This window comes from Podarcis vaucheri (genome assembly GCF_965113315.1).
Source record: "Podarcis vaucheri genome assembly, contig: SUPER_1_unloc_1, whole genome shotgun sequence".
NCBI classification, from domain to species: domain Eukaryota; kingdom Metazoa; phylum Chordata; class Lepidosauria; order Squamata; family Lacertidae; genus Podarcis; species Podarcis vaucheri.
The window spans coordinates 992,269-1,017,094 of NW_028118828.1; the positions used below are offsets into that span (position 1 = coordinate 992,269).

A 24,826-nucleotide genomic window follows, 5' to 3' on the forward strand; every position below is an offset into this window, starting at 1 on the left:
TTATATGGAACACAAACAGCTATATATTGTTACATCTATAAATGACAAATAAGTAGTAATATATCTTACATGTGTCTCAACAAGGAATCTTAATTACCAGCTCACCTCTTGCCCTCCTTGCCCTTTTGCCTTCTAAAACAAATGGTTAATCTTAAATTTTTATCTTAAACATATGTCAAGGATCTTGAGTTTCACATCAACATTGAAAGATCTCCTTCATTTGAAGGTTTCTAAACAAATGTTTGACAACTAATAAATCAGGACTGCTCAGGACGGCGTCTCTTGTCTAGCAAGGGGGGCAAGACTGGTGGTTGACTTAATTTCAAAATACAACTCTTAAAACTATATGAAATCTAGCATTTCTTAAATCCTTTGCATAATTACATTTAAGACAATATATTTAATACATAACATAGGTAGCCTTTTAAAAGGAATAAGGCCTTTGTAAAGTAAAAAGGAACTCAGTAAAAAAAAACAGCTTCAAAAGAAGCCTCTCCAGTTTACAACCCCTCCTTCAGCCAGCTGCTTTTCCCATTAGGAAAAAAGACTTGCCAGCTAGATGCTTCCCCATTTGGTCTTGGCCTTTTAACCTTAGAAAGAAGATCTGGGTCATTTTACTGGGAGGCACATTGATATTATTTTACTATTTACCAACTATTAATTATGTTTATCTCTGCCTTTTTATCTTCTGTAACATGTAGGGTCAGTGTCCGTTTTCAGCCTGTAATTTTAGCTTTTACGACTTTGAGAATTGTTTTCTGCTATAAATCAAAGGGGCCCTTGTCTAGGAAAAACATTTGCCAAGGTTCTCTAAGCAGCTGGTCTTTTGCCTGACATGAAACTTTTGAAAATCTAAGCCCATTTAATTTAGGAACCTGATCAAGATATAAGCCAATATATGCCTTGATTAAAAATGCAGTCTATATTCAGATGCCACACCGCCACTCCGAATACAGCTTTTGCCTGCCTCTTAGAAGGGCTGGATAATGTTTCATTCTGTGCCTTGCACAGGTCTTTTTGGGTGTGTGTTTGTATGGAAAAACAACTATCTGGCAAGGTATCAATGTGTGATGGCATTGGTCCCTCTTACCAGCTGTGGCTTAGGGCCTTTCCAAACAGAGCTTGCTTTTCCAGGGGGAGATTGTTTGCGGTTGCTGCTGCTGCTACTGCTTTGCTCTGCGTAGTCGTGGCTAGTGATATCTCTGTTCCTGCTTTATTAAATGGAACAAGGCCAGCTTTGCTGCTGAGGGATAGTCTCCCCCCCCCTTCAAATATATTTTTGCAAAGATGTGGAAGCTAGCACCGAGCAGATGACTGAAGAGGCCCCCAAGGGACAACTGTATTTTGAAGGACAGGGACAAAGATTTGCAATTATTTTAAAATGGAATGGAGCATCCCTGAAGAACGCATGGAACCCTGAACAGGAGCCTACTATGCTGCAACATTTTGATGCAGATCTCACAGGGTTGCGTTCGAAAGTTGCTTCAGTCCTGCCTCACATACAGTAAGAACAATACACTGTTCCAGAGGCATTCCTGCAGCACCGTGGGTGTAATAGTCCTGTCTGCTGGGAAAGAAGCATTTTTCTGCAACTGCAGCTACTGGAGAAACTGCGATTCCTTCCCACTCCCCATGGAAGCATATGCTGGTCTGATGTCTTGACTGATGCCATTCTCTTCAAGGGCAGCCATATTGTTTTGGGAATGAATGCCATACAGACCTGGGAGCCATCAAAACTAAACATTAAGTATATCCAATCTTACCTTCAAGGGAATGAAAACTGGGATTGGAAGTGTTTACAAGCTTCTTAAATTGTCTGCAATTGCCATCAAATTGCCTTAAGAATAAGAGTTCTGATTTTCAAGATTGGCTCCCATAATGGAAGATGTGGCACCTTTTTTTTATTTAAGGGAGGCTAGTGGCACCTTCATGTTGTATCCTGTTTTCTTTTATATTGCTGAATGAGATGTTCATGGGAATAAAGACATGGTTAAATGACCAGTCAGCAGTTTTTGCTTAGTTTTTATTTCGGTCTGAAGACAGGGATGGGAGGCAATTTCCTTGCGCAGCATTTTAAAAAAGTGTATAGGGAAGTGGCCAGGAAATGGTGAAGTCTTGCATCTTTAATTCTGGAATAGTGTTACACAACTGCAACATTTGAAGAGCTCCCAGTACTTTACATGTCTTGCTCTAATTGTTCTGATGTTTGGTTATATTTTCTATACCTTTTTAAAAAATCTGCATTAATTGTTCCTTTAATCCTGAATGCTGTTAAGTTTTCAGTCTTCCTACTCTCATTCACCATGGGTTTTGCATTCTCCAATGTCAATGCAACATCAATCAAATTTGCTCATCTATGGGTTCAGTGGGGCTTAACTTCTAAAATGTGTACTTCAGGGGTCCAACTGGGCATTCATCCCAAGGAAATCTCTTCTGTGGGAGAGGAATAAGATCTTGTGGTGGCCATGAACACAAGTGGGAACCCCTGGAGCCAACAAAATTTGTGCTAGCAGCCTTGAGTGGCACCCCGTTTGAGGAAGTGGAAATATTGGATGATTCTGCAGTCTCCTTCTGGATTCTCCCACAACTTCCCCAAGAGTGGTGTGTGAAATTGGAAGCCCAGAGCTAGCTACTTGGGAGGAAGTGAAGCAAGTGCAGGCTCTTGAACTAGATTAAGAACCTATGAGAGCTATGAGGAGTGGAGTAAAGCTGCTATGAGAACCCTTTGGTTTTTCCTGAGAGTCACAAGTAATTGAACTGGTGCACTGTGCACTTATTAGGTATACCAGTTGGTTCCTGCTTGTTGTCTTTATTCTTTTTATAATGTGGTACTGGAAGTTTTTAAAAGGCCTTAGGGGAATATGACACAATTTCAATGCTCAGGTGATGGTTCTGTGTGCATTACTTCGTTTATCATCAAAGCAGTAAGCCAGCATGAAAGAAAATAACCAGACATTCTCTTACAAAACAAAACTAAAATCGGGTTTAAAATACAGCTTCACAAATGTAATGATGGTCACTAGTGTGTATCTTGCCAGAGGCAGCAGAATATAGAAGTACTGGGAAGAGGCTGGGCTGACCTCACTGTGCAAACACCACAGTGACACAGAGCAGCAATATTTAGGATTTAAATCCAAGCATCTGATAAAGTAGACTGTAATCTACAAAAGCTTTATGCCAGGCATGGCCAAACCTGGCCCTCCAGCTGTTTTGGGACTACAATTCCCATCATCCCTGACCACTGGTCCTGTTAGCTAGGGATGATGAGAGTTGTAGTCCCAAAACAGCTGGAGGGCTGAGTTTGGCCATGCCTGCTTTATGCCATACCAAATTTGTTAGTCTTTATGGTGCTACAAGAGTCTTCGTTTTGGGTAATATATACTTAAGCAGCTAAATTATATATGCAATGCAATGTGATATCATTAGTAAATAGATTTTTTTTTTGTTTTTAACCATCCAGTAGAATTGTTTCTCATATCAGATGTTTCTAAATGTTAGTGTTCTCACAAGTAAGGAAACAGATGCTGAATTATAGGGAAATTCTGTTGTTTCTTGGCATGGCATGTGTTTATGCCTGCCCAGCAGCAGGATATGTGTATCATGAGGGAAGAGGTAACACTTGTATGGTTTTCTTACTTGTATCATGGCAAGGAGCTGGGGTGGGGGTTCGTACAATACACACACAGTTCCAGCTTTGTAAGTATAGTCCTGTATATGGAAGTGTGAGAAGCAGCCATGGTTGTTGTTCTGCATCTGTGTATGCAAGAGATCTCTTGAAACTGAAAATGTATGTTCAAAACTTGCTTTTCCTAAGGAAAGGAAGTGTTGAATAATCACAACTTTCTCCTGAGGGCTATGACTGTCCTAATTGGACACTTTAACAGCTGGTCATAAGAGTGGTGCTAGCTGAAAAGGTCTGTTTTGAAGGAGCGTTCTTTTAAAAAACTTGCAGTGAAAAGGCCTTTCATGAAATCTGTGGGCAGAGTAATTCTGTTGAGCTTTTGTTTCTAATTTTTTTTAATGGCATAGCATAGAAACTTTTACGCATTCCAGTCTTCTGTAGATGTTCAAAGCTGAGATGCCTTCTTTTTTTTTTGCACTTTCTTGCACCCTGTAGGACAGTGGTGTCCAAACTTTTTTCAAAGAGGGCCAGATTTGATGAAGTGAAGGGCCGTGAGGGCTGACCAAAGGGCCAACCAAGGTTATTAAACTTTTATTTAGGATTGAAGTTGTTGAGCTTTTTTATTATTTTACCCCAAAGTTGTTGAGCTTTTCTTTTTTAGGATTGAAGTTGGGTGTTTTTTAGGATTTTTACCCCAGGAAATAAACTGCCACAGAGTCCAGATTAAACCAACCGGCGGGCCAGATGCTTTTCCACATGTACTTCAGCTGCTAAACTTGTGTTTCACTTTCGTCTTAACAGTTCCTATCTCAAAGAGGAATGATTTGGTAATGGCCTGTTCTTGCTGACTGATGGACCCTAAAGAAGAAAGGTAAGCCTATTTGTATTTGATGCTACATCTAAACAGGTGGTGCAAAAAAATTCAAACTCTCAGAATTTTGGATCCACTTGCCTGTGGCAAGGAAGAATCGCCTTTGATCCAGTAGGTATGGGGCATCTTACAAATTGGAAACAAGTGAATATTTCAGACTGTTGAGGTGGCAAAAATGGCTACCTGTATATAGGTAGGCAGAGTAAAAGCCTTTTGCAGGCTAGTAAGGTTTCTGAACTTATTCACAAATCTGATTTAATATGCTTTTAAACCTGTATAACGTATTAAGCCAAGGAAATAATAATAATTGATGGTATTCCAGCACACCTATTTAAACTCTGACTCTTCTTTGGAACCAGAGGATAGGGGAAAAGGAAAACAAATAGCCATTTTTGGTTCACAGCATTTTAAAGTATAAAGGTTTGCTTCTAATTGTTCCCAGTAGTGAACAGACAGACAGAGATACTGGCCCAAAGCCATCCATTGAGCTTAATGGTTGAGTGGGAGTTTGAACCTATGTCTCCCTGGTTATTGTCCAGTCACTATCATATAATTTGTGCTGCACTGCTTCCCTGTCTTATCTGCACAAGGGATACTGGGAATAGGCATGCTTTAAACTTACACAGACCAATGTTGAGGGTGTGCAAACATGCTCTTAAGATTTCCTTCAACTGGGGTTTGGTATTTCACAATGAGTTGCCCTCCTGGATATTACATATGGATAAAACCTGCATTCTGAAAATGAAGTGCAGCTGAATTATCATGCATATGTGCAAAACAATTTCCTCTGAATTAAACTTGTGTAGACTTTAAATTAATCTTACATTATCAGCATTTTATTTATTTTACCACATAGTTCAGCAGACCAAGAGGGAGCGCGCGAGAGAGGCCTGGTCTATACGTGGCAGGCTGGTTGCTGTTGTCCAGATCCTGAAAGACTTCCAGGTTGGAGTGGAAAGATAGTGTTGCAGGCAGCAGTTGGCATAAACCATGGTGTGCTTCTCTCAGAAGGTATTGTCCGAAGAGCATTATTTAATATTTAATATTTAAGATAATAATAATAATAGCATTTGTAAAATGAAATTTCAGAGTTATTGATTTTCCATAGTTGCATTTTATGAGGATGGAAACTGGTTTTCAGTATTTAAAAAAATGTACTTATAACTGCACATTTGGATTATACCTTTGTACCTCTTCTTAATGAATTTGGTATAGCCAAAGAAAGGCAAGAACTGAGCCATGCATGTTCTCGTGAAGAAATATGATGTCAAAACTCTTTAAAACTTTTATTCAAGATTTTTGTCCTAGATCAATTCTTTCATATGTAGGACCTTGCTTCGTGGGCAGATTTCTCTGTAAATTTGCCTTCAGAACCAATGAAAACTAGCCTAGTAATAGCCTAGTAATTGTACTGTATTTTCAGTGTGTGTGTGTATTTGTTTCAGATGGTGAGGTTTACAGTTTTGGAAAGCTTCCCTGGAGGGTTGAGTTGGAAGATGCTTATATCAGCTGTCCCATCTTGGAAAAGGCTTTGAATGGACAACATGTTGTTACAGTGGCAGCTGGCAGCTTCCATTGTGGAGCAGTGACTGAAGGTGGCGACGTGTACATGTGGGGTGGAAATTCTGCCGGCCAGTGTGCAGTGGCCAACCAGGCCTTTGTGCCGGAACCCAAACCCATCAGTATTTCTGACTCTGAAGCTAGCCATCCCTTGCCAATACGGATTTTGCAGCTGGCATGTGGAGAGGAGCACACCCTGGCACTCTCCCTAAGCAGGGAGATATGGGCATGGGGAAGTGGCTGCCAGCTGGGGCTCATAACCAACACTTTCCCAGTTACCAAACCACAAAAGGTCGAGTACCTGGCAGGCCGCATTGTGCTTCAGATTGCTTGCGGAGCCTCTCACAGCCTGGCTCTTGTGCAGTGCCTCCCTACTCAAGACATAAAGCCTATTCCAGAGAGATGCAATCACTGCAGCCAACTCCTGATCACCATGACCGACAAAGAAGACCATGTCATTATCTCTGATAGCCATTGCTGTCCGTTAGGGGTGGTTCTAGCTGACTCCCATTCGGAATGCCACATTTCTTGCTCCTCGCTAGAAACTCTAGAGAGGAAGAGTATAACAAGCAGTCAAGGTGACGATTGTCAGAAAACCCTTACAGAAGACCAGGCACTCGCTGCCGCAGAGTATGATGCAGCAAGTGTGTTTTCAAACAGCGATGCCCAGGAAGACAGTGGCATTTCTAGTCCAGGAAATCTCTTGATAATGGACAAGGTGACAACAAAGCAGCACTTGGCAAGTCTTCCGGATCATCCATTAAATGAGAAGCCTATGGATCAGCAACCTGAGCAGGTACCCATAGTCACTAGGCTGTGCTTTCATTGCTGTTTGATCACGCTGTCTTGCAAAGTTCTGATGATTCTTGAGAATGTGACTTTAAATGAGAGCTATGGTTCTGAAGGAGGGATAGCTTCCGTCTTCCCCTTAAGCCCGCACAATTTAAACAGTAGAAAAAATACAAAAGAAAAGCAAGAGTAGCAGAAAAATAAACTCTTCTTTTCCCAGGCTTTTGACAAATTAAACATTATATGGCCTTTTAAACTGTGTGGGGTTTGGGGATTATTGTTTTGTTTATTAAATCAAAAGGTCCTTCACCTGGCAATCAAAATGTAAACTTGGTGTCGAATGAGCCTTCTGGAAGTACATTCCAGAGTCAAGGTGCCATAACTGAGAAGACTCTGTTATTTGTTTTCAACAAACTCACTTGCAGAGGCAGACTTGGAGAGGGGTCTCCCAGAAAAATCTTAGACAGGTGGATTCATTTAGCGTTTGGTATTGGTTCTTTTATTATGATCTGATTGACAGCAGTTAGCATTATGGATGTGTTCTATAGATTTGTGCGGAATTTTTAACTCTGGTTGTTTGGTGTAAAGCAGGAAAATAAAGGATAAAGTTCCCCACAACTTAACTTGGGCTTTACAGAGGTTTAATGGCAGAACCTGTTCTCAGTACTGTGACTGAATTCTGGGAAAATAGGGTGTGCCTTTCCCTCACCTCTAAGGGGAAATGGCTTCATGTTATAAATTAAACATAGATCGTGAAACATACTGTAGTTTCTTTTCTCTTGCTTTGTATTTTGAATGCTGCTGAACACTATGCAAGACTAAGCAGTGAATCTTGCATATGCTTAACACATGCTTTGTGTCTACCAAGAGAGACAGATTGTTCTGTGGGTATGAAGCAAAGATTTAATTCATTCTTTGTATATTAGCATTGTTCTCAGTGTCAGGCAACTTCTGTTCTGTGGATAGTTTATACCAAAGAAGCATTTGTTGTAGACACTTCCCTCATGTCTTTTTATTAAAGAAACTGCACAGTATCAAAGAAGATCTATATATGCTGCACATTTATTCAGCATTTTTCAGTAATACCTCTGGTTACGTACCGTCCTCCTTGTGAACGCTTCAGGTAACGAGCTCCGCTAACCCGGAAGTCGGTGCTCCTGGAAGTGAACTTTGCCCTGGGATGTGAGCGGAAGTCCCCATTAGCGAAAGCGCACCTTAGGTTAAGAATGGTTTCATGTTAAGAACGGACCTCCGGAACGAATTAAGTTCATAACTGGAGGTACCACTGTATAATCTTTACAGGACATTTTATAATCTTTACAGGATTCCTACTAATGGGAAGTAATTGCCTGTTCTGTAAGCATCAAGACATAATTGTTTACAAGAATTCTTACTTCTTTACCATAAGGTCTCAGTGCCGGTTACAATTATTTCATATACAATTATAAAAACAGATGCAACCTTTACTATGATAAAACAAGTAAAGCCATTCCAAATGGAAATAATTGCATAAATTTAACAAAGGAGGTTAGTCTCACCATAAAGAGTAACATCTTCAGTCTACTGCGTAAGCAGTACCATGAAGCTGCACCTCTGTGGGGAGGCAATTCCCCCATTTAGCAGCTTCCACAGAAAGTCCTCTTCCACTCTTGTAAGGGTGGTGGAATCACCAAGAGTTCATTTAGTGCCAAAAGTGGGAAAAGCAGAATCGATTCCTCATCTAAATTGGCCTGTGTCATTTGGTTGCTACTCAGTATCATGGGAGGTTAAGATGATGTGTGATTATTTCCTTTCCTGATAATGAACAAAAACCCAGGAGTTCAGTAGTAATGCTCAAAACTAGGTTTTTTTGTATTCTGGATACTTTTGTGCTGCAGTGTTAGGTGGCGTGCCAATCTTGATTTTTCTATAATGAAAAGATCACTGTCCAAGCAGTCTGTGTCTAAATATTTCCCATTCGGCTGTAACAAATAAAATTATGCTGACTTTTCCTGTGACTATGGTCAGAACAGCCCTGCTTTGTGAACAAGGCATTTACCCCCTTTTCAGTTCATACTACAGAGTCTTGAACTGCTGTTCTGTGTGCAGTTGAGAGCTTTTTCAGGTCAGGGCTGCACATGTGCAGTTGACTACACATAAAGGGCACTGAAGTTCAGTCCCCAGCAGTTCTTGTTTTTCAGCTTTGGCATCCAGCTGAGAATTTAGAGCTCAGTGTTCCTTAGCACTTTATTCTGGGTGGGGTGGGGGGTTGGAATTGCACACGTGGACTTCAGAAATTGTTGAGAGGTTGTTGTTTTGTACTTTTATAATCACTTGAATCAACCACCGGAAATTGTTTGTGATTTTTATCCTGTAACCTAGATGTACGGAGCCTTTGGCCCTCCAGATGTTGCTGGACTACAACTCCCATCATTCCCTGGCCATGGTTCAGGTTTTCTGGGGCTGATGGGAGTTGGAGTTCAGCAACATCTGGAGGGCCAAAGGTTCCACACACCAGCTGTATCTAAAAACCTTGAAAACACATCTAAAACATTTTCTCTATTAGAAAAAAGAAAAATCTTTCAGGATAGGATGTACATGTGTCCATGTCAGGCTTGGCCTGAGTGCCAAGCCTTGAAAAACCTCTCAAAATCCCTAGCTAAGCCCAGTCATAGTCCAGCCATGGTTAACTTCTATGTGTAATATATATTCCTGGAACTGGGCTGACCCTACCATTAGGCATAGTGAAGTGGCTGCCTCAGGCAGCTGATTGATAGAGCAATGGAAGGGACAGCCAAATCTTAGTTAATGCATCATTGTATTTTTAATGCCAAAGCAGTGGAGGAGTGCTTCTGAGACTTTTTGCCTTGGGTGCCAGAATAGCTTACTTGATCTTGGATGCTGCACACCTTGACTTAGGGAGAGGGGATGTTTACTGCTCTGTCTCAGGCAGCAAAAGATCTTTGGGCAGCCCCGTTCTAGAGAAAGCCCTAAAACTGCATTCCTAAAAGCAGCCCAAGACTCTTTTAAATGGGGAGCTATCAGGGAGTGCAATCTCATGAAAATGAGCATTAGATAGCCTTTCCCCCTGTCTCAGATTAGTTATGAGGAAATAACCCACTTTACCTAGAATATCCTTGGAAGATATATTTCCTAACCCAGTTGTTAGGAAACCTAGTTGTTTTCTAACCTGGTCTCCCATGAGACATAAGATACAGCATCCTTAGACTCCAAACACATCATATTAACATCCACTCTATCCAAAACAAATGAGGTAAACAAGCATAGAATGTGAGTACTAAGAAATAGGAGCCCTGCAGTGAGTCAAGAACTGCATACAAAAGTAATGCTACTCTTTGGAGAGTGTGGAAGAATGCTTCACAATTGCACAATTGCTCTGAAACTAATTCAGAGACATAATTTCACAGTTGTTGTTTTTTCCTAATTTAACGTGTGCCATATTTTCTTCTAACCTGGGTCTGAATCTTGTACAGCCCTTGAAGTATTGATCCTTGGCTAACTCACTTCATTATTGTTGTTATTAATGTCTTAAATAAGCTAGTAACTGCAATAGCTGGCTTTCTAATATAATTGCATTTATTATGTTTATAACCTGCCCTTCAGCCACAAGGCTTTCAGTGTGGTGCACATTTCATTAAAAATATAAAATAAAACCATTAGACACCCTAAAGCAGTAATTCAGCAGCAGAGAAACAGATTCTTTCAACTGACCGCTTCCATAGGCCTGAAGGAAAAGCTGTCTTAAACTGAGGTCAAAAAAGTTAATGTGGGGGGCGACCATATCTCCAGCGAACAGACCTTTACTCTAACCAAATATGTAATGTTATAAACAATGTAAGTCGAATAACCAATCCTCAATTCAGGCTTGAATAAAATTATGAAAAGTACACATGCTCAATATGATTTTGGCCTGGTTTGCATTGCACAGTCAGCCAAACAATGGCTTACTGGAACTGTGCGAACATGCAAGCTCTTAGAAAGGAGCTTGTTTTCATTTTGCTCTTCCTGGTTCTACTTGCTCCCACACTGAACCCAAGTCCCTCCTCACTATGAGCTGTAGCCTTTTGGCCAAAACCTTGTCTTAGCTCCTTTCGGTGTGGGACCAAAAAGAACCAGGGAGAAGCGAAACAAACTACTTCCCAAGAGCCCTAATGTTTGCACAGTCCCTGTAAGCCATAGTTTGGTTTACTTTGTCATTGCAAACCAGGTTTGGATGGTAATCAAGCAGAAGAGTAGAGGTTATAATCTTATTTTAAAGCTTCCTTACTCTGGGTTTGCTTGTTCTAATTAGATTTTGTGGGGTTTCTGTTACTGTATTTCCAGGAATCTCAAGAAGAGGACCTCACCGCTTGCCTACCCAGTCCACCAGGTCCAGGCACATCTGCCCTTAACAGCCTGGTAGTTTCTTGTGCATCAGCAGTTGGCGTAAGAGTTGCTGCTACGTGTGAAGCTGGGGCCTTGTCACTGAAGAAGGTAATGAACTTCTATGGCACAGTTCCAGGTGACACAGTATCCCCACCTAGCGCTGGCTCTCCAAGCCTGGATGGTGTGAAGGACAGCCGAGAGGAGCAGGTCAGGCTGGAGTCAATGCAGGGAAAGAAGAGTTCCAGCTTGGTGGATATTCGAGAAGAGGAATCTGAAGTCTGTCGAAGGCTTTCCTTACCTGGTTTGCTCTCCCAAGGTGAGATTCTCACAGGTGGTTTCAGCGTTATACATCTTGGGGATTTGGGTTCTTTCTTGATGTGTAATTTCTGTGTGTGACAGGGCACACATATTTTTCCTTACATTGATTGTCCATCATTTTTTTAAAATGCATAGTGTTACTTTGTTCTTGTTTATTAAACTTGTTACTCATTTTTACACAAGCACCTCAAAGCTGTTCACAAATATAGTAAAATACACAGTGCAGTATGTAAAAGTCAAAATAATTAAAAACAAAGCACAATGCAAGGTAATAAAATCATATAAACAACTCATCCACCCCCTGAAATAGGTCTAATCACCACATTGAGCTCCCAAAGATACATAAACACACACAAAACGCCAACTGCTGCAACCTGCACATCTTTCATATAGCTGTAGAAAAATCACAAAAGCTCCTCTTTAGGGGCTGCAAGTGCAAATACTGTCACTGTTAAGAGAACTGTTGATCTCAAAAATGTGGTGCACTAATAACAGCAGTGCATGCATTTTTTAGATCAGCAGTTGTCTTAACAGTAAGAGTTTTTTTCACTTGCACCCCTAAAGAGGAGTTTCCCTAACTTAAGGAACTCTTGGGACAAGTGCAATCTAAGGGCAGGGGGCCAGGAACTGTCCTCCTGTATTCTGCACACGATTATTCATTTATGCAGCACTTTTAATTTACAGAGTGCTTTAAAATACTTACCCAAGTGCATTGCCTTGCGTTATGAATTGCTAAGGCAGGTTGACAATCAATTTGGTAATCCATCTTGTGCCGGAAATGAAAGAGGAAGGAAGAAAGCTACTTAACATTATCCCTTTCCTACCTAAAGCAAGTTTTTATCTTGGAGTTTATTTTGGGTTTGCTGACCTGGATTGACAGGGTGACAACGCGAAGGTGCTGCAAGGTGACATATTGCCTTTTCAGTTTAAAATGAAACGGCACTGTTTGGCCAAGCCATACTTGTTTCATATTGCTTAGTCAACATCTTCATAACATTCTGATGTTCCCAAATGACTTTGTGAATCAGCCCTCTTTGTTTGACTGAAATATTTTATTTTAGTGTCTGTACACTTAAGGATTTATTTTTGTTTCCCGTGTTAAAAGTTTCTCCAAGGCTCTTGAGGAAAGTTGGACGAGCCAAGATGAGGACCGTGGCCCTCACACCAACCTACAGTGGTGAAGCTGACGCCCTTCTCCCATCTCTACGAACAGAGGTGTGGAGCTGGGGTAAAGGAAAAGAAGGGCAGCTAGGACATGGTGATACTCTGCCAAGGTAAGGTTTCACTGAGGAAATCTGTTCCATGCCAATAGGCAGTGATATTTGGGGTTGATCTTCTATAGCTGTTTGTCTATGTTCTGTTGAATGCTTCATTATATCATAGAATCATAGAGCTGGAAGGGGACCCCATGGGGCCATCTAGTCCAACCCTCTGCAGTCATTAGATGACGAACATCTAACAACACAACAACTTGGGATCAAGATTTGCTTGATATTTTCATCTATATTGCTACCGATACCTTAGATGCATTGAAATCTTTCTCCTTATTCCTATGGAATATATAATTTGCTGTGTGTAGATTTCCTGTGTGCTTACCTTGTGGGTCCTGATTCTGTTTTGTGGGTTCATAGGCTCCAACCACTTTGTGTAAAAAGTCTTGATGGGAAGGAAGTAATTCATTTGTCTGCTGGTGGCCACCATTCCTTGGCACTCACTGCCAAATCGCAGGTATGAGGGTGAAATATTGTTTGCTTCTTTTCCAAGGGGTTATTGTGGGATCTGCTTTTTTTTCCTGGGTCAAACTCTCATTTCACTTTTCGGAAAAGGAAACTTGAGCAGCACGCATAATGGACTTCGGGGCCTTTTTACATAAGTGTATATATTTTGTTTTGTTTTTCTTTTTTCTTTTTCCAAATATTTTTTTTATTAAAATTTCCATTATACAAATTTGCCATATCAAACAGTTTTCATAAATTTCAACTTTTTGGACTTCCATCAGCTTCTCTGCCAATCATCCATATTTTCCCATTTTTACACATTTTCTAAATTTAATATTGCATTTTTAACCCTTACTGTCCTATTTCTGTTTAACAATACTCCTCTCACCTTCACAAAGCCTCTTTAAATCCCACTGGTGCTATTTGTTCATTACATATACTTTTCAGATATTCTGCAAATTTTCCCCAGTCCTCGATGAACTTGTGGTCCTGTTGATATCTTATCTTCCCAGTTAGTTTATCCAGTTCTGCATAGTCTGTGAGTTTCATCCTCCATTCTTCAAGAGTCGGTAGTTCCTCCTGTTTCCATTTTGGGGCCATTAAGATTCTTGCTGCTGTTACTGCGTATTGGAAAAGTTTGTGATCACTTCTATTTATCCCTCTTCCTGTTATTCCTAACAGAAAGGCTTCTGGTTTCTTTACAAATGTATATTTCAACATCTTCTTCAACTCATTATATATCATTTCCCAGAAACCCTTCACTTTCTTACACTCCCACCACATATGGTAAAATGATCCTTCTTTTTCTTTACATTTCCAACACTTATTACATGTTTTAAACATTTTTGCTAACTTAACCAGTGTAATATACCATCTGTATAGCATTTTCATCATATTCTCCTTTAACACAGTACATGCTGTAAATTTTATATTTTCATTCCATAGTTTCTGCCAATCATCCATTTGTATATTATATCCAAAATCTCTGGCCCAATTTATCATAACCGACTTTACTTCCTCATCCATCGTATGCCATTCCAACAACATTTTATACATTTTCGACAATATTTTATAATCATTGTTTATTATCTCTATTTGAAATTTCGATTCCTTTTCTGCATATCCACTCTCTTTAAAATCTTTTTTAAACATTTCATTTACCTGAAAATAGTGCAACCAGTCAAACACATATTCCTTTACTTGTTCATATGGCTTCATTTTCCATTTTCCTCCTTCTTTAATTATTAATTCTCCATATGTAATCCAATTCTCTCTCATATTAATTTTCTTTACACTCATAACCTCTAATGGAGACAACCAGTGTGGGACTTTGGGTTCTAATACATTTTTATACCTATCCCATATTTCAATTAAAGATCTCCAGAAGATATGATTCTCAAAACCCTTATGACTTTTCTTCTTCTCCAAGCATAAATACGAGTGCCATCCAAATCTGTTATCAAATCCTTCTAGATCTAACAATTTGTTATTTTTTAATTTTATCCATGCCTTCAACCAACAGAGACAAGATGCTTCATAATATAATTTCAAGTCTGGCAGGGCAAAGCCTCCTCTTTCCTTCGCATCTGTTAATAACTTAAATTGTATTCTTGGCTTTTTACCCTGCCAGATATATCTTGAAATTACTTTCTGCCACTCTTTAAAGATCATAGTCCCTTTGATTATAGGAATCATTTGAAATAAAGAAGAAGAAGAAGAAGAGTTTGGATTTGATATCCCGCCTTTCACTCCCTTTAAGGAGTCTCAAAGCGGCTAACATTCTCCTTTCCCTTCCTCCCCCACAACAAACACTCTGTGAGGTGAGTGGGGCTGAGAGATTTCAGAGGAGTGTGACTGGCCCAAGGTCACCCAGCAGCTGCATGTGGAGGAGCGGAGACGCGAACCCGGTTCCCCAGATTAGGAGTCTACTGCTCTTAACCACTACACCACACTGGCTCTCTAAGAATAAGAATAACATCTTTGGAAGTACACTCATCTTGATCGTTGAAATTCTACCCCAAAAAGAGAGTTTCATCCTTCCCCATACCTCCAGATCTTTTTTAATTCCATTCCACACCGGTATATAATTATTTTGGAATAAATCAATATTTTTTGAAGTCAACCATATTCCCAAGTATTTTACCTTCTTTGCCACTTCAATTCCTGTTTCTTGTTGCATTATTTCTATTACATTATGGTCCACATTTTTTACAATTGCTTTAGTTTTTTTCTTATTTAATATAAACCCAGCCACCTTACCAAATTGATCAATCTCCTCCAGCACTTCATTTAAACTTTTTTAATGGATCTTCTATTGTTATTACCAGAACATCAGCAAAGGCTTTAACTTTATATTCATTCTGACCTACTGTCACCCCTTTTATTAGTTCATTTTGTCTAATTGAACTCAAAAGGACTTCCAGGACCATTATAAATAGTAGTGGAGAAAGAGGGCATCCCTGTCTTGTACCTTTCAATATCTTCACTTCTTCCGTAATTACATTGTTCACAATCAGTTTTGCTCTCTGTTCTGTATAAATCGCTCTAATTCCATTATAAAAATCTTTTCCTACCTCCATATATTCTAAATTCTTTAACATAAATTCCCAGGATATATTATCAAAGGCCTTTTCCGCATCTACAAACATCAATATAGCTTGTTTCTCATTCCTAGCAGTCAGATATTCCAAAGTATTAATTATATTTCTCACATTATCTTTCATCTGTCTGCCAGGAAGAAAACCTGCTTGATCTTCATGAATAAATTCTTGCAATACCTTTTTCAATCTTTTTGCTAATATTCCCGTAAAGATTTTATAATCAGTATTCAACAATGAAATCGGCCTATAATTCTTAACTAGTGTTAAATCGGAATCTTGCTTGGGAATAAATGTAATAAAGGCTTCTTTCCAAGTTTCCGGAATATCCTTTTCCTTCAAAATATTGTTCATAACTTCTTTCAATGGTACTATCAGGATATGCCTCAATTCTTTGTAATAACTAGCTGTAAATCCATCTGGTCCTGGAGCCTTTCCTTTTTTAAAGTCTTTTATAGCTTCTATTATTTCTTCAATCTCTATTGGGGCGTTCAGTCAAGATCTTTTGCACCCTTTTATTTTTTAGATATCTTTCTATTTTCTTCATATTGTTCTTTTCTCTATTCCTATATAAATGACTGTAAAAATCCAAGAATCCTTTTCTGATACCCTTTGGATTTTCTATCTCCTCTCCATCGATAATAATTTTACTAATTGTGTTTTGTTCCTTTCTTTTCTTGATTTGCCACGCAAGCCATTTGCCAGATTTATTAGCCAACTCAAAGTTCCTTTGTCTTAACTTTTTAATATTCCACTCCACCTCCTTGTTTATTATCATTGCAAATTGTGTCTGCTAACTAGAGGTTTAAACCAGGGATGGGAAACTTGTGACCCAACAGAGGCTGCAGCGTCCCCAATCCCTATCCGTTACCCATGCTGGCCTGGAAGTTGAGAGTTCAACAGCATCTGGAAGTTTCAGGTTCCTCAGCCCTGATGTGACCGTGGTTTACTTTAAAATCAAAATCAAAAGTGGAAGCTTTGGGCCAAAATCAAAAGTGGAAACATGAGCCCACAACTTGCTGAGATTTGTGCATGTTTATTAATGAGAAGCTCATGGTTTCCTATTGCATCTGAACCAAGCCAGACAGTTTTAGTGTTCTTTCTTCCTCTTCTTCTTCCAAAAATGAGGGCTGCAGAACTCAGTCCTGCCACTGTGACGCACTGGTTGAGGTTACAGTATTGGGTGGTGAAGGAAGGGCATTCTGCTCATGGCTCCTGTGGGCAATAGGTACTTAAAAGGAACTGGCCTCTGATCTATAGGGTGCTGAACTGTACAGCTTCATGCATTTACCATCCTGCTCCTAAAAGGAGATTTGCTTCTGTAAAAGGTAGGAAATAATATCTGGATGGACTTCTGTTAATTCATATAATACTGTAGTCTCCTAACATACTGTAATCTTCATTATTTGAAAATGACTATCCTTTCCCACCCCCCCTTCCCCTTGATCTTTTTACACAGGTATATTCATGGGGCAGCAATACCTTTGGGCAGCTTAGTCACTTAAGTTCTCCAACCACAGTCCCTCGCCTTGCAAAGGTACTATATGTGTCTTTTTTAAAAAAAATCAGTACTATTTGTGACATAGCTTCCTCCTAGAGCAATGGTGGTTATTTATGTGGACTTCAATCTTAACTAGCAGTTTTTCCTCTTTGCATCGTTTATATTGGTAGGAGTGTTGGCTCATCTTTGTGGACAGAAAAAGGTGTAGGCTCTAGGACCCTGTGTCTCTCTTGATAGGGATTGAGGTTTTCCCTGCTCCCAAACAGTGCAAATCAGGAACAGTCCCCAACTTCAAGCATCAAGCTGAGCAAAAGAAGGTGCAGAATCTTCCCTACCGCTTCTGCCAGCTTGCAGCTATAGTGAGTTTGAAATGACCCTGCAGTTGCATTGCAGTTCAGAGGGCCTTGGAAGTGCAAGGCAAATGTGGGGATGATCCTTGCCCTCCCGCTGCAGCTTTGGTTTCATAAAGAAGCTGGGACTTGAAGCCCAGCACTAAAAATAAGCCCCAGCCCTCTTGAGCTCGAAAAAAGAAAGGCCGGGGTTTGTTCGGGTTCAGCAGTTGCCAGGTATTTGAGTGTCTGAGAAACGCAGCAGCCAAACAAGTCTTTAGCGCTCTTTCTAATTCCAGAGCCAGAAAGGAGAAGCTTTTGTGTTTTTGACCCTATACCTCCACAGCAGCCAAATAATCCCCAGATTTCCTCCTACCCAAAACTATGGATCATCTCTATAGTTTCTCTGAACTTCAGAGAGCCTCAAAAGGTCTGTGCAACTGAGGTGATGATCTCCAGACACCTTTGGAGCTCCCAAAGTTGGGAAGAAGGCTGGAATTCCATCATCATGCTTATCAGACCATGGTGGTGCACTCACCATGACCATTGAAAATGTTGGAAGGCTGGATATAGGCAAAATAAGCCTGAAAACTTAAATCATACAGGCTGTTAAAATCCCATTGCATAGCACTTAACTATTGAAACTGTACAGGGTTGCATTTTAAATTCTTCCCAAATTCTGGTACAGCCAAGAGCATCTTAATTGATTGAAACCTGTCCCTGCTGCTTTAAGCAGGTGTCAAATTTCCGCATGTAAAACACTAAAGTCCTTTGATGAAAGCCCCTTAGAAGCCCATTTTCGATTGTCAACAAGGATTTCCCTTTTTTATTATTATGTCTTTTTTTTTTTACTTGCTTCTAGGTGTGCGATGACAAAGGCATCTGGAACATAGCAGCTGGTCCAGATTATTCATTATTCCTAGTAGATGGCGAAGAGTTTCAACCTTCGTTATACTATAGTGGTCGAGAAGAAAAGAAAGAGAGTGATGTGTCACCTGAAGATAGCTGCTTTAAAAATTCAACACTGTTGCTAAACTGTAGTAAGGTATGAATTAAGTTCTGTGTCCTAGAAAACTTTAGGGCCTAGCAGTGGCATGATAGTGCCAAGATGCAGAATGGTAGGGTTTGGAAAAGTGTAAGCTGGAGCTCATCTCCCCAGTGAGCCCAAGCCCCTTTCCCCCAAAAAATTCAAATTCTCCTGCAAAAGTCCTCTCTGCTCCAGCTGCTCCCTTCTCTCTCCTGCTCAAATTAACCTTACAGCAGCAGGAAGGCCTTGAGAAGGGGCTCTTTTTAGCCCCTCAACCCTGCTGCAGCAGTATGCCAGGCACAACAAATGATGGAAATTGCATTTCCCATAGTCCTTGCACCTGGGGCCTGCTACTGTGGCCTTCCTGTTCCTTTTAATAGGTATGGGGGTTTTAAAATAAAAAAAAGAAAGGTGATGGACTTTTGCTGAACTCCTGGTCTTGTCAGTGAGACCATGACATGGCAAACTTTGAAATTAGCTGGGATAACATGATGCTGAGGAACAGGTGTTTTCCTCCACTAGTAGGCTTAGTTACAGGCTATGTTATAGTACAGTAAGAGAGGAGACTTTATAAAGGTGTTCTAGGAGGCTGCTTCAAGCATGCAGGGCAATAAGAAAAGGAGGGCAGCAGTTTGAAGGAGCTGATGTGATCACACTGGATATCACAGGAAACTGTGGTATAACGAGTCAGGATATTGGTGCCCAAACTGAGTATGTGTTGCAGAGATGGGGGGAGAGTGTTTAGGCAGAGACATCAGCTTGTTCTAGGACTGATAAAGCATATTTTATCAGTCCAAGATTTTGGCATATGAATTGGGCCAATCTAATAAGTCATTTGACTGCTATATTTATTTTTATATCTTGATTTCTGGCTATATAATAAGGTTTCTGATTAGACGGCAGAAAGTATACATATTAATGAAACCTATCTGCATTTTGTGAGTGTTCCATTGTGTAAGGTGTGTAACACAGAAGAGCTTGATTTCTGTATTAAGTCATGGTTATTTGTAAACCCCTTATCTAGGGGATTTTTAATACAGTCTGTCTTCCCTCCAGCTAGGGTACATTAGCAGTGTGATGGCTGGTGGGAATAACTGTTTGGCTTTAGTGGACAAAAACATTATGGGCTACATTGCAAGTCTGCATGAGTTGGCTTCGATGGAGAGACAGTTCTATTCCAAACTGAGTGCTATAAAATCTCAAGTTCTCAGACCCCTCTTGGGATTAGGTAAGCAGTCTATGCACAGCATCCCTTTTCTGATTGTGACTTCTTTAGAAACACAACCTCTTGATGTTTGTATGTTCCTGGAAGGCAGTACCTGTCGTAATCTTGTCTTCTGCTTCATTATGCACCCAAACCTCTGTAATCAGATATCTCTCCCCTCTCTGCCCATATGCATGATGTTTTGCTGAGAGGTTCAGATAAGGAAAGCACTGCAAGCTGTCTTTATGCTAAAATGAATCTCCTGCTGTTTCTCAAGACACAGCACTGCTCTTTTAATACTTAATACACCACAAGCACCCTTCCAGGTGAGCCTCAGCCGGCAGCCCTGACTGTACAGTCATACCTCGGGTTGAATGTGCTTTGGGATGAGCGCGTTCAATTTGCGCTCCGCGGCAACCCGGAAGTAACAGAGCACGTTACTTCCGGGTTTCGTCGCTTGTGCATGCGCAGACACTCAAAATGACGTCATGCGCAGAAGCGCCAAAACGTGACCCGCGGACACGGGTTACATTTGCTTCTAGATGCAAACGGATCCCGTTCGCATCTAGAGGTACCACTGTATCTATAAAGCAGCAGTCCTATCTTTTGACTGCCTTCCATCATGTTGCTGTTGCCGCCCGCCCACCCTTGCCTCAGGCCAGGCTTGTCTGCATCTAATTTTGACACCATCCAATTGGCCTTCTAGAAAATAGAGGAATCTATTTCTAGGCAAGTTGAATAATGGGCATTCACTCACCCACCAGCTGAGCACACCTGCTCTAGCAAGCTTGCGCAAGATTTAAAACATGATACAATGCACAATGTCTTTGATCTGGTCTGATCCACATTTACAAAGGCAATCGTTTATTGGCTTCTTTAAAAAAAATTCAAGTCACATATTTGGTGGGTGTAGCTTGAACATTAAGCTGCGTAAATGCTCGTATAATGGGGGGCGGGTTAATTTCCACAAGTAAGTAGTCCTTTTATGGTCAGATAACTTTGAATATATGGAGAATACAATGTCCATTTTGGCATCTTCAGCAAAATGGATCCTATGTCAGAAATATCCTGTAATAACATTAGAGAAGAAATGGAACAACGTGGACATAGTACACTAGATGCATTACTCAGAACTGTAATAGATCTCTCTTCTTTAAGAGTACACATTCATAAATCCATGATTCCATAGTGGAAAAAACTTGCCGAATGTCAGACTAACATTTGGCAAACTTAGAGGGAAGACTGGACACAATGTTGTGGCTGCTTAATGTTGAGCTTGTGTAAGTAGTGCAATGGTTATTAATACTGGTGGTGACCATTTTGTGCAGGGATTCTGTTCCTACCCTCCATTTGCATTGGCAGAGCATACATAAGCCTACAATGCCCTGTTACACCCCGGTCTGACCTCTTCCAGGTTCAAAAGTACCCATGCATTGATAGTCATGCGTCAGCTGGTTGTGCACAAAATTGTCGCTGCCTGTAATTCTAATCCTAATTGACAACAGCACAGTCCTAACCATGTCTGCTCAGAAGCAAGTCCTATTGAATTTAGTAAGGCTTAATTTCAGGTAAAGGGGGTTAGGAATCGCAGTCTTGAAAGTTGTGTGGTTTTGTTTTGCAAGGAGAGTGGGAAAATTGTTAATGACATTTGTTGGCATCTCCTTTAAAATGACTGCATGTATTGATAGCCTGGATTAATTCTTGTTCATGATATGTTGAACTAAAAAAAGTTTCCACTCCTTAGTGCACACCCCGGCCTCAAATAGCTCACTGTATATTGTTTGCTCATCTCCTCTGCAGATAATTTAGGTGCTTCATCGACAGTGCAGCTGTTGCAGGAAATGGCTAGTATGTTCAGCAAGCTGTGTTACCTAATCGGTCAGCATGGAGCCTCTTTGACAAGCTTTATTCAAGGGTCAAAAGAGGCAAAGAACTTGGCTGTCCTGAAGCATTCAAGCCTCTTTTTGGAAAGTTACACTGAGCAAGTATCTCATTTTTATTCTCTGGAGATTTATTGTTTCAGGCACAACGCGTTACAAGGAAAAACTAAGATGAAACAAAGAAAGAAAGACTTGAAACAGCACACTTGCTATCACCTGAATTATTGACTTGTACTGTAGGGCTGAACTTCACACATTCAGTAAAGTTGGCAAGTGTTTGTTCTGGACTGTATCACTTCAGATTGCAAGCCTCCTTGAATTCTCCCTCATGTAAAATTTCAAGAGAAAAGTCACACAGCCAGCCACATTTGTGGCTGAGTTGACACTTAAATGGAACGATTGGGCATTTAAAATGTCCAGGCATCATTTATGTACTATTGTGGATATAGTGGAACGTTAAAGCTGCCAGTCATTTAATCTTTAAGGTGCAATCCACCAGAACTCGTGGTGTGAAATTGCTGTTCATTTTGATGCATTGTGGCAGATGCTCACTGTGCAAGCCCTGTTGAAATGGGCATTGTGCAAAACATTCTTGGAAGGCTGCATCCTATAAGCTAACACCATTATTTCAAAGGGGGCACATTGTGTGTTCTTGTGTTACCCCTGTAGTCCCACATTGTGAGTCTTCCTATAATAGATTTTCACCCATTTTTGTGTGGTGTATGTGGCAATACTAGTGTGGGAGGAAGCTGCAGTGTGGGCAAGGTGTTAATGGTTATTGAAGCAACTATTCTGCAGAGAAAAATCATGCTGCAAACACAATGTGAGACTGTAGGGTGGTGACGTAAGTTTTCCATTAATCGAAAAGAGGTTGTTCACACTCGCTCCTTAGGTCCTTCATCCAGCAAATTCATCAGGCTGATTTCCATTTGAAATGCCTAGGCTTTCTCACTTTTCTTCATTAATGTCTCTGATTTAGGTACTGCACTTCCTTGACAAACTTTCTGGTGATGGGAGGATTTGCGCTTCTCTCCAAACCAGCAATGTAAGTTAGTCCTTCTGGATGTTGAGTCTGGTGATTTGATGTTACAGTAAGGTCTGCAAATCCTGGGGTATTGCCAATGTACCCATGTGTGAATCTGGTAGCTCTGCTTACTGTGAGTGCTAAGATAATGGTTAGTAGTGCAGCTGCATAGAATCTTTTACAATCCTTAGCAGGGGTTCTACAGAAAGAGAGAGAGAGAAAAAGGAAGAGAGGTAGGGGTGGTCTGTTAGTGTCTGAGGTTGGTGTCTCTTGCAGTACCTGAAAATGCACCTGTTCAGACTGACTTTTGGCTCTTGAGGTGTATATTTTTAAAGACCCACCTTAGTTTTGCCATTTTAAGTTGTTTTAGACTGTTTTTAGTATTGTGTAATATTGTGTTTTAATTACAGATAGGTAGCCGTGTTGGTCTGCCATAGTCAAAATAAAAAAATTCCTTCCAGTAGCACCTTAAAGACCATTTAATGTTTTAATGTTAATGTTATGTTTTAATTGTTATAACACACCCTGGAATCATCGGGTGAAGGACGGGAAACAAATTGTAATAATAATACTCATCCCACCTTCCCAGCTTCCTAGTTTGTCCCTTCCTTTTGTCAGAAATAATCCCAGAAATAAAGTTTCTTACCCTTTAGAATAATGAAAACGCTTTTAGGATGTCATTGTGAGCTATCAGTGCTTTGCTCACAGGAAAGGATCCTGCCCCTTAACAGGTGAAATGAGACAAATTTAGTAGAAATCCAAGTTTCATCCCAAATTCTGGCCCAAACAGCCAGCCTGTAATAAGCATATATAACATTTGGATCCTAATGTCAGGTATTGTGTGGAGTAATAAGGGCCTTATATGGTGGTCAGAATCTATTAGGTAGCTCTATTCTTATTATCTGTGTTGAAAACCATTGAAGCATTAGTCATTTCTTCCATTATGGGTATCAAAGGATGTAGGACTGTGTCTCTCCAGATAACGGTTATATGCTTAGAATGACTGATTCAGGAAATGAGATCTTTGCAGCAAGATACCAATGTCAGTGGCTAATGATATGAGATGGTCTTCTGTGACTATTCCTTTGTACAGCCTTTTAAGTAATTCATCATAAAAGGGAAGCAGCAGCTCACCAGGACTCCTCATTGTCAGGCAACTTAGCAGCGTTTCCTTTGAGACATTAGCCGAGACTTGGTCTTACGATAGTTCTGATACTCCTTGATGCTTGTGTATTGTGACTTCCAAGTGTTGCTCTCAAAGCACTTTAAAAATGCAAACCATCCAGATGGTTAGTCTGGTGGCTGAGAAAAAGAGCTTCCTGATTAAAAAAGAGAGAGAGAGCACTTTCCCCCCCTTGAAGCTCCTTCGAAAATGAGAAGTCGTGGAACTAGGCAAGGTAGATGCGTTTGATGCTTCTGTAGCAGCACCTCGTTAATCATGTAGAGTGGCCCTGCTGTTTAGTTCACTAAGCTACTCCTTTGTTCCCAAAGCTTTGATGTGTCGCTCTTCTCTGCCTTGCAAGCCTTTCCAAATTTCCACCTTAACTTATTTCGTAGCTGTGCAAATTCATTGCAAGTTCGATGTTTCATTGCAGACAGCAACACAGAAGAAGTCAAAAGCAGTAAATGGTGGCGTTCACCAATGCAGTCTTGTGTAATATTTGACTGGATTTTCCACCACCTTTAATTTAGCACTTAAAATTTGCAGTGGAAAACTTGAAAGGCTCTATTTTTGGAGGCACTATTCAGCTGATAAGGGACGCGGGTGGCGCTGTGGGTTAAACCACAGAGCCTAGGACTTGCTGATCAGAAGGTCGGTGGTTCGAATCCCCACAATGGGGTGAGCTCCCATTGCTCAGTCCCTGCTCCTGCCAACCTAGCAGTTCAAAAGCACGTCAAAGTGCAAGTAGATAAATAGGTATCGCTCAGGCAGGAAGGTAAACAGCGTTTCCGTGCGCTGCTCTGATTCGCCAGAAGCGGCTTAGTCATGCTGGCCACATGACCCGGAAGCTGTACGCCGG

The 24,826-nt window shown here is 40.6% G+C and overlaps 1 protein-coding gene across 3 annotated transcripts in view; it reads left to right on the forward strand.

Annotated features, from left to right (window-relative positions):
- The window catches only part of ALS2 (alsin Rho guanine nucleotide exchange factor ALS2), a 64,693-nt gene that overhangs the window by 6,364 nt on the left and 33,503 nt on the right, over positions 1 to 24,826 (forward strand). For 2 of the 3 annotated variants that reach the window (XM_082242342.1, XM_082242344.1), the window contains exons 2-12: positions 4,424 to 4,493; positions 5,350 to 5,504; positions 5,939 to 6,849; positions 11,166 to 11,523; positions 12,631 to 12,799; positions 13,157 to 13,253; positions 17,300 to 17,377; positions 18,533 to 18,715; positions 19,754 to 19,925; positions 21,702 to 21,882; positions 22,761 to 22,826. In XM_082242342.1, coding sequence (XP_082098468.1) covers positions 4,474 to 4,493; positions 5,350 to 5,504; positions 5,939 to 6,849; positions 11,166 to 11,523; positions 12,631 to 12,799; positions 13,157 to 13,253; positions 17,300 to 17,377; positions 18,533 to 18,715; positions 19,754 to 19,925; positions 21,702 to 21,882; positions 22,761 to 22,826 — 2,390 coding nt within the window. In that variant the 5' untranslated portion in view covers positions 4,424 to 4,473. Of the gene's footprint in view, positions 1 to 1,298; positions 2,602 to 4,423; positions 4,494 to 5,349; positions 5,505 to 5,938; positions 6,850 to 11,165; positions 11,524 to 12,630; positions 12,800 to 13,156; positions 13,254 to 17,299; positions 17,378 to 18,532; positions 18,716 to 19,753; positions 19,926 to 21,701; positions 21,883 to 22,760; positions 22,827 to 24,826 lie in introns of those variants that run through there. The other variant, XM_082242343.1, reaches the window with a different exon arrangement.